The sequence below is a fragment of the Microtus oregoni genome, unplaced genomic scaffold (assembly GCF_018167655.1).
Source record: "Microtus oregoni isolate MIOR12 unplaced genomic scaffold, Mior012 000029F_ref0000214, whole genome shotgun sequence".
NCBI lineage: Eukaryota > Metazoa > Chordata > Mammalia > Rodentia > Cricetidae > Microtus > Microtus oregoni.
In genome coordinates, this window is record NW_024543088.1 from 13666130 (window position 1) to 13676362 (window position 10233).

Sequence of the window (10233 nt, forward strand, 5' to 3'; positions counted from 1 at the left end):
TTGTAGGCTTTCTGGGGGTAGCATTGTTGTTGAATTCTAACTTTAATCCATGGTGATCTGATAAGACACAGGTGGTTACTAATATTTTTTTGTAACTTGTAAGTTATCTTTGTTACCAAGTATGTGGTCAATTTTCGAGAAGGTTCCATGAGCTGCAGAGAAGAAGGTATATTCTTTCCTCTTCGGGTGGAATAATCTATAGATGTCTGTTAAGTCCATTTGCTTCATTACCTCCATTAATTCTCTAATTTCTCTGTTAGGTTTCTGTCTGATTGACCTGTCCATTGGTGAGAGAGGAGTGTTGAAGTCTCCTACTATTAGTGTGTGCGGTTTGATGTCTGCCTTGAGTTTTAGTAATGTTTCTTTTATGTACGTGGGTGCTTTTATATTAGGGGCATAGATATTCAGGATTGAGACTTCTTCCTGATGAATTGTTCCTGTTATGAGTATAAAATGTCCCTCTCCATCTCTTCTGATTGATTTAAGTTTGAAGTCAACTTTGTTAGAAATTAGTACGGCCACACCTGCTTGTTTCTTAGGTCCATTTGCTTGATAAGCCTTTTCCCAGCCCTTTACTCTGAGTAGGTGCCTGTCTTTGTGGTTGAGGTGTGTTTCTTGTAGACAGCAGAATGTTGGATCCTGTTTTCTTATCCAATCTCTTAGCCTGTGCCTTTTTATAGGTGAGTTGAGCCCATTGATATTAAGTGATATTAATGACCAGTGGTTGTTAACTCCGGTCACTTTTTTAGTAGTAGGGTTTGTGTGTTTTCCTTCTTTGATTTGCGCTGGTGAAGAGTCTCTAGATGTCTGAGTTATTGTGGTCATTGTTGGACTCCTTGGTTAGTGATTTTCCTTCTATTATTTTCTGTAAGGCTGGATTTGTGGCTACGTATTGTTTAAATTTGTTTTTATCCTGGAAAATTTGTTTTCTCCATTTATAGTGAATGAAAGTTTGGCTGGATATAGTAGTCTGGGCTTGCATCCGTGGTCTCTTAGTTTTTGGAGAACATCTATCCAGGACCTTCTGGCTTTCATGGTTTCCATAGAGAAGTCAGGTGTAAGTCTGATAGGTTTACCTTTATAAGTAACTTGGCCTTTTTCCTTTGCGGCTCTTAATATTCTTTCTTTATTCTGTATATTTTGTGTTTTGATTATTATATGGCGAGGGGATGTTTTCTTTTGATCCAGCCTATTTGGTGTTCTGTATGCTTCTTGAACCTTCATAAGTACATCTGTCTTCAGTTTGGGAAAGTTTTCTTCTATAATTTTATTAAGTATATTTTCTGTACCATTGAGCTGCACTTCTTCTCCTTCTTCTACTCCAATTATTCTTAGGTTTGGTCTTTTTATTGTGTCCCATATTTCCTGGATGTTTTGTGATGAGAGTTTGTTGGACTTGCTGTTTTCTTTGATCAGAGTGTTTATTTTCTCTATGTTATCCTCAGAATCTGAGATTCTTTCTTCTATCTCTTGTATTCTGCTGGTTATACTTGATTCTGTAGTCTCTATTCGTTTACCTAGATTTTCCATGTCCAGCCGGCCCTCTGTTTGCGTTTTCTTCTTTGCCTCCATTTCAGTTTTCAAGTCATGAACTGTTTCCTTTATCTGCTTGATTGTTTTTCCTTGGTTTCCTAGGGTATCATTCACTGATTTACTCAATTCCTCGAACTTTCTATTATACTTCTCATCCATTTCCATAAGGGCGTTTTTTATATGCTGTTTAAGGGTGTCAATCACTTTCATGAAGTCAGTTTTTTCTACTTCTTCTTGATTAAGGTGTTCATGTCCTCCTGTTGTGGGGTCACTTGCTTCTGGTGGTTTCGTGTTGTTTTTCAGATTGTTGGGAGAATTCCTGCATTGGCGTCTGCCCTTCTCTTCCTCCCAATACTCCCTTTTGGATCTTCTTTTACAGGATCAGGTCTTCTTGCCCACTGATGTACCTTCCCAGTGATGTCACTCCCCAGAGATGTTTCTCCACAATGATGTTTCACTCGGTGCCCAGATCGAAACTCCGCGCTGCTTGGTTAGCTCGCGAACAAAGAGCCCACCCCGCTCGCTGCGGGCAGGCTATGGGAACAAAGGAGCTACCGGCCACCCCTTTGTCCTCCCGGTTCAGTCCCAGCATCCTAGCAGGCTGGGCAGGGAGGCGCTATGCCCCAAAGGAGGGAGAGAGGGAGGGAGACAGGGGGTGTGGGGATCTGGATGTAAGCTGAATGGGATAGAAATAGAGAGGCGGTTTGGGCATTATAGCCCCTGTAGGATGGCCTGGAAGTGTGGGTGGGCTGAGGTATGTTCCCAGCTGCCGCAGCACTCACTCACCACAATGATGTTTCACTTGGTGCCCAGATCGAAACTCAGCGCTGCCTGGTTAGCTCGCGAACAAAGGGCCCACCCCGCTTGCTGTGGGCAGGCTATGGGAACAAAGGAGCTACCGGCCACCCCTTTGTCCTCCTGGTTCGTTCCCAGCGTCCTAGCAGGCTGGGCAGGGAGGCGCTATGCCCCAAAGGAGGGAGAGAGGGAGGGAGACAGGGGGTGTGGGGATCTGGATGTAAGCTGAATGGGATAGAAATAGAGAGGTGGTTTGGGCATTATAGCCCCTGTAGGATGGCCTGGAAGTGTGGGCGGGCTGAGGTATGTTCCCAGCTGCCGCAGCACTCACTCACCACAATGATGTTTCACTTGGTGCCCAGATCGAAACTCCGCGCTGCTGGTTAGCTCGTGAACAAAGGGCCCACCCTGCTCGCTGCGGGCAGGCTATGGGAACAAAGGAGCTACCGGCCACCCCTTTTTCTTCCCGGTTCGGTCCCAGCGTCCTAGCAGGCCCATCCATACTCTTGATATTCCAGATAGCATGGTTGAATTTGGTGCTTGCAAGCCGGTCAGCCAGAAATCTGGGACATACACACAATTTTGTGCTGATCTGAGTTCCTCTATCACAGATTATCGGAGAGATTTACATTAAATATGGTGATTATCCTTAATACTTGAACTGGCATTGTGTAGACCATTCATTTTGAATGGATACATTGCTCAGCTTACATATACGGGGGAGGGCCTCAATCCTGCCTCAGACTGATATGTCAGACTTTGATGCCTTCACTTCGGAAGCCTTTTACTCTTAGAGCAGTGATTGGAGACTGGGGTGGAAGGAAGGAGGAGAGGCAGGAAGAGGGGAGGGACTGCGATGTGGTATATGTGTGTGAAATGAGAAAAGATTGTTCTAAAAAATTAATTTAATAAAAAATAAAAGGAAAGTAGGTGATGTTCTAGTTGGAAGAAACAGATCTTGGAGGACATAGTGGAAAGTATATATGTTGTCATTTACCACATCCTACCCATCCCTCCTCATGTGTGACCATAGATTATAACCTCTGAAATTGTTATAAAAGAAATATTACCACCCTCTAAAAATATCATATACAGTGTGGGCTTGATTTCTCAAAGAAGGATCCCCATTGTACTATTTCTTTTATTCCCATGATGACATGTAATGACAATCATTAAAACATTAACAAATAGAGGCTTTCCTCACATATTGTCAGGGTTCCTCCTGTATTTAATTTTCCTTACTCTGACTTTTCTTGATTAATGTTCTGGAGTGAACCACCTCATCTGAACCTTTCAACAGTGGGCACCTCTACATTTCATCTCATCAACTTGCTGTATCTCCTCCTTCCTGATAGGATTATAAGCTAATGATTAATGGAGTGTCTTTGGGCTGGTGAGTTCAATGCTTGAAACCCCTATCTTTGCAATGATATCCCGAAAACACAAGCAAGATCAGTTCAATACATTTTAGGAAAGTCAATAAGCTGGCATCAGATATTGGTAGGGACCACTATAGGTCTTAAATCCTTTGTTTCTTTCTTACTTTTCTCTAAAATATGTCCATAAAAGTTAAGGGTTGTGGATTTAGATCAGTGGTAGAGTGCTTGTGTAGCAAGCCCAAGACCTTGGGTTTGGTCCTCAGTTCTGAAACAAAAATGGCCGACATTTTATTTTCAGAATATCTAGCATGTTACATATTTCTGGACCAGAATCGCTTGCTTCTACATTACAATAACCTTTATCACCATGCTAGAATTCATTCCGTTTTGTCAAACCTTTCTGTATTATCTGCTGTATCCAGGGTTCCTTGCTCCTTACTGGAGTTCTATGCAAAACCTAGAGAATTTCTTTAGAGAGCTTTTGAGGGGCCTACAATGCCAGGGCTGCCTGAATGTCCAGTATTTCTTTCACCTAACCTCACATATCAGTCTTAATTAATAGTGAAGCCACTGAGAAACAATTGGATTGGAACTAAATGTGAGGGCTATTTCTGGGATAAATGGCCCAGATTGAAGGAACTACAGATACTGGAAGAAAAATACTAAGTTCTTCACCCATACCTAGTTCTCTGACCTATATGGGAAAAAGGAGTCCATCCTTCCTCCAGTGGAAAATATAAAATATGAAAACTGTATATACTCTGTCTGTCTGTCTGTCCGTCCGTCCGTCCGTCCGTCCATCTGGGTTTCATTCTCCATATTTTCCTACCCCAAATATTGGTAAACCATATCTTCTCCAATACTTGCTTAAATGTAATATTCTTTAAATTTCTGTCTCTGTGACACTAAAAAATATTGTGGAAAGGGTCTTGGATAAAAAAAATGTAAGTCGTTCTTAAAACAAAAGAGAAAGAGCTAACAACTTTACAAACACATTAACTTAATCTGTTTCTTTATATGAAAAATGTAATAAGAATAATGAATTCAATGAATTGGTATATCAGTTTTTGTTGCTTCTATGTTACCAAGTTCACAAAATCTTTTTCTCACTTAATAAATTTTGTCAAGAGGTAAAATCTGTAGAGTTTTCAAAATGGAAATGGAAAGATGTGAACAAAGCCAGAAAACAGACTTATCATAAATCAGAAGGTTTATGGAAGACAAAGAATCAAGATCATATGTGAAACTGCAGTATCCATTAAAATTCTTAGGACAAAATTCAGTACACTTGTATATAACGAGAATAAAATTCTGTTTGGAATAAAGGTGATAGAAGTTGACAGGTGCAACTTTTATACAGAGAAAAGAAAAATGCATGCTAGCTCTTGCTTTTGAACCTTATAATGGCCTGCAAAGACACTATCTTAGTCGGGAAGTATTCTGTCTCTCCACTGCTGAAGTACAAAAGACTTAAAAAAAATCAATGAAACATTCTGGTAAAGCTTGACACATGAGAGTGTAGGCAATGAGAACAGGTGGGATTAATCTGACTGTTATAGAAGTGGGAATGAAGGTCACACACCTACTCAAACCTCATTGACAAAAAGGTACATAATCTAATGCAATGTTCATGAATCATTTATGATGGACTGGCTCAAAGGAAGGACCGGAATGCTTGGTTATCTCAAGCAGAGTTCTCACAAATATCATAGGCTGGAAGCTGAGGAATGATAGGTTTTCCTGAAAAACTATGTATGAGAGAAGCAGTGTTTATGGCCGAGTCACTGAGCATGATGGAGCTGTGCTTACAGAGGAGGTGAACAATAAAGTGTGCTTCACCAGGGACTTCAGGACTGGTGTGCAGCTTTAGTGTCTTTGCAGAGCTCCATGGTAGACTGCACTCTTGTGGAACCAACTATCATTTAAGGAAAGGGTGAAGTATTGTGTAACAATTTTCCCTTTTTGATATAATTAGTTTCTGTTAATTTTGAGATTATAATTGCATTTTCCTCTTCCCTTTCATCCTTGCAAACCCTCCCTACACTCTCCCTTGCTCTGTTTCTCATTAATGACCTCTCTTTTCATTCATTGTGGTTACAAGCATATAAATATATGCATGCAGCTGTACAGTCCTAAATGTAAACTAATCATTCTTTATAGCTAGCATGGATGCTTTCCAGACTCACTGTTTGATATGGAATTTACAACAGGTGTGTTCTTCCCTAAGTAGGAGTATTTCCTTAAGTCTCACAAAATTCTATGAAAAGAGGAAGGAAGTTCATAAGACTCAGCATTTAAACCATGGCTGGGAAGGCTGGAGCTAAAAGATTAATAAGGATCTTCTGCTCTCAAACTTACATAGGTGGTAAGTAAGGAGAACTGAAGAAATGAGAACCTCTGTCTCAGTCAGTTGGAAAAAAGTCATGCAGACATGTTCATGGTTCTAGTTTGGCTGAGGCTCCCATTCTGATGGGAGCCTTTGTGATACTACAGACTTCAGTTATTCCTACTCCTGTAAGCAATCCTGTACCTATATTCCTGTATTAATCTCAATAAACTCATTAATTTGAAGGAATATGAATGACACAGTTTCCCTGGGAGTCAGATAAAGAAAGCAGGGAAATGGGGAACTGATAAATAATACAATGGCCATCTTTGAACTTTCTTTTATTTTCTGTACTGAGACAAAGGCTTAGGAGGCTTTTTCTTTCACCAGCAGGCTGTCTCCTCCAGCTGTCCAGTTTAAGACAGATATTCACAGTCAGTTCTGAACATGGTCACCTGAAGCTGAAGGTGATCACAGTTCTTGTGAGTGATCAGTGGTTTGGTCATGTTCAAAGACAGCATGTCACAGCAGTCCTCCTCACCCTCAGGCACGACAATCAGGACCCATTTCCATGACATCCCCTGTGTCTAGGGGGAATGGTTGCTCTACAGGTCCCATTTAGGAATGAGCATTCAGGGGAACTCCAACATTTTGAAATTATGAGGCTGTGCATTTGCTGCTGTGAACTCAATAAAGAAGAACCTCTCACCAAGGCTGACAGCTAAAGATATCTATCCATAGATATGGAAATATTTACAAATCCTTACTCTTGTCACACAAAGTAACAACAGTAGCATCATCTTAAAGGAATATATGATTCATCCAGCCGTGGTCTTTTGACCATGGACACAGTGCCAGGTACTAATTCCTACTTAGAGTGCAGGCCTCACCAGATCAGCAGGAAGTGAAATACACAATAACTCTCACGTCACCGTTGCACCAGTGACTTTCTCATATTCTGTATGCCCCATTTAAATTATATTTTCTTATGCTGAAATAAAAAGTTTTAATTTCATAAGATCCTATTTGTTGAGTTTTGGTCTCATGGACTATTGGACAAGAGTCCTATTCAGAATCCCCTTAGCTGTGCTTAAAAGTTGGAGGATTTTCTCAACTGTGTCCTTTGGAATTTGTAGGGTATCAGGCTTCATTTTGACATCCATGACACATTTGGTGCAGTTTGTGTATGGTAGATGATAAAGAGCAGAGTTTTATTGTCTGCATGCTGAAAACAATTTTCATAATCAGCATATCTGAGACAGTATATCAAATGCCAGCATACATATGAAATACAAACATGTGTGCAAAGTAGCCCAAGAGTCACACACGTGTATTCTGCTTACCAAGTGGACCATGTTAAGGTACCCAGGCATGTAGTAATACGAGGTCAAGCTCTGACCACTCAAGCTAAGTTATGGCAACCACTTGCATTACAATACATTTTCAACAGGACTTATAAGCTGGCTCAAGTACTCTAGATTTTGTGGTCATTTTCTTGGGTCCCAGACTCGTTTCTTACAAAGTGAAATAATATTTGTAGTGTTCCATAATTCCAGCTTTGAGTGCCCTTTTAGTGATTACATTTTTTCCAACTCTAAATTTTACAAATGCTGCCAAGGAAGTGGGAAAAAATATGCTATGCTCATTGAAAACTAAGACATCCCAGGTACTGTGGATGCTATAATGATAGATATGACTGAAAATTTACCATACACATACCAGCTGAATCACTCGTAAATATGCGTACTTATCATAGTGAGTTCACTATGCTGAATCACATATATGTGTGCATGAGTTTGTGTGAAATTGTTATCATTGCACTTCATGTAATAGATGATTCAGGGAATGAGCTTAGATAACCACCAATATATCTAAATATATGGATAAAGAAAACATAATATGCATAAATAATGCAAGATAATCAATCAATGAATAAAATAGTAGAAAAAATTACATAAGTCTCAAGTAAATTGTTGCAACTATGTATCATTAAGTCAAAGAAATAGACAACTCTCCAAAATACAAATAGCACACGTCTTCTCTCATAAATGGAATCTAGAAAAAATATAAAAGGAGGATGAAAAAATTTGCAGAACTGTGAGGACAAATGTTTTAGATGGAGTATAACAAGGACACAAGGGGGTGTATACAAACACATTATTTATTTTATATAATTAAAATGTACAGAATAATAAGATTAATTTTGTACTTACGATATGCTACTTCCAACCCTACTATATACAACAATCTCTGTTCTCTTTCAAGTTTATGTTCTTTATTCATGCATTGCTATTTTTATACATAAATTTGTATATACATATGTTCCTAAATACAAGGAGGCGAATCCATATGAAGTTACAATTCTATATGTTTTCAGGCATGTCCATTGGTTCCTGTACAATCAGTTTATGTGTTTCTCTCTGGAGAAGGTCACCCCTCCCACTCCCTGCTTTCCTAAATGACTAGAGGTCTTTGTTTGATGTTGTTGCCTTGTAATTTTTCCTTCTCCAGTTTTGCATGCCCATTGATATCTTCCAACTATAACACACTGATTTGAACCACAATTATACAAAGTTTAAAGTAATCAATGTAGTGTGTCATTCCCTGTCCTACCAGCTCATCCATGGAAGTGTTCACACTTACGATACTCTACTATTAGAGAATAGACTATCAGAAAAAAATGCAATAAAAATGGGACAAAATGTAACGGTTTTGTTGCAAAGTCAGAAATTAAAAGACTTGAATTTTAAAGCAAGCTAATATTTATTTAAGAATCACAGAAAATCACAGAAAAATAATGTTTATATAGAGTATAACCTCATTCCATAACCAACCATATTCCAAGAAATTAAATGTGCATCAAAATCTGAACTAGTGTGAGATTGGCTGTTTTTATCACACATTTTCTTAACATACAGTCAAGAAATGTTATAGTTCAATTTACTCCTACTAGAAATGTTTACCTAATTATAGTAATTATTCTTGAATAGCATGTTTACAATGATATATAAATTCCGTTTACAACAAATGTTTGATGACAATAAAGTTCAAATCTGGATACAATGTTTCTAAATTTCTAAGAACCGCATAGCTGTCTAAGTAATGACTAAGATTTGAAAATTAATTGAAGGATGTGAGTCTGTAAAATAACTTGGCTAATGCATGAAGATCTGTACAATGAATTAATGTGAGGTATACTAAGAAATTTCATGAAATGTACCCATTAAATGCATTTTGTGATGCTTTCTAAGACTTGAATTTGTGTGAAAGGACTTGTCACATTCTTTACATTTGTAAGGCTTGTCACCAGTATGGAGTCTGTGGTGAATGTGAAGAGTTTTTCTACGGGTAAAGGACTTGCCACATTCTTGACATCTGTAAGGTTTCTCACCAGTATGGAGTCTGTGATGAGTGTGAAGATGTGAGACCTGGGTAAAGGACTTGCCACATTCTTGACACCTGTAAGGTTTCTCACCAGTATGAATTCTTTGATGAGATAGAATCGTTGAGACCCACGTAAAGGACTTGCCACATTCTTGACACCTGTAAGGTTTCTCACCAGAATGAATTCTTTGATGGTTATGAAGATTTGAGGCCCTGGCAAAGGACTTGCCACATTCTTGACATCTGTATGGTTTCTCACCAGTATGAATTCTTTGATGGCTATGAAGATTTGAGGCCCTAGCAAAGGACTTGCCACATTCTTGACATCTATAAGGTTTCTCACCAGTATGAATTCTTTGATGAGATAGAAGAGTTGAGGCATGGGTAAAGGACTTGCCACATTCTTGACACCTGTAAGGTTTCTCACCAGTATGAATTCTGTGATGTCTGTGAAGAGCTGAGGCACAGGTAAAGGACTTTCCACATTCCTGACACCTGTAAGGTTTCTCACCAGTATGGATTCTGTGATGAATATGAAGATTGGAGAGCTGGGTAAAGGACTTCCCACATTCTTGACATCTATAAGGTTTCTCACCAGTATGGATTCTGTGATGTCTCTGAAAAGCTGAGGCCCAGGTAAAGGACTTACCACATTCTTGACATCTGTAAGGTTCTTCACCAGTATGAATTCTCTGGTCAGATTGAAATTTTGTGTGACGGATAAATGACTTGCCACAATCTTTACATTTGCCTGCCTTCTCTTTGGAATTAATTCTCTTATGCATAGTGGGGCATGCATATCTGTTGAAGCAGTTT

General features: G+C 39.1%; 1 protein-coding gene across 1 annotated transcript in view; it reads right to left on the minus strand.

Moving 5' to 3' along the window:
* Positions 1-9230: 9230 nt before the first annotated feature.
* Positions 9231-10233, minus strand: part of LOC121464671 (zinc finger protein 850-like) — a 77266-nt gene continuing 76263 nt past the window's right edge. Inside the window, exon 8 of the mRNA XM_041677693.1 lies at positions 9231-10177. Within this exon, the coding sequence (XP_041533627.1) occupies positions 9231-10177 (947 nt within the window). The remainder of the gene's footprint in view (positions 10178-10233) is intronic.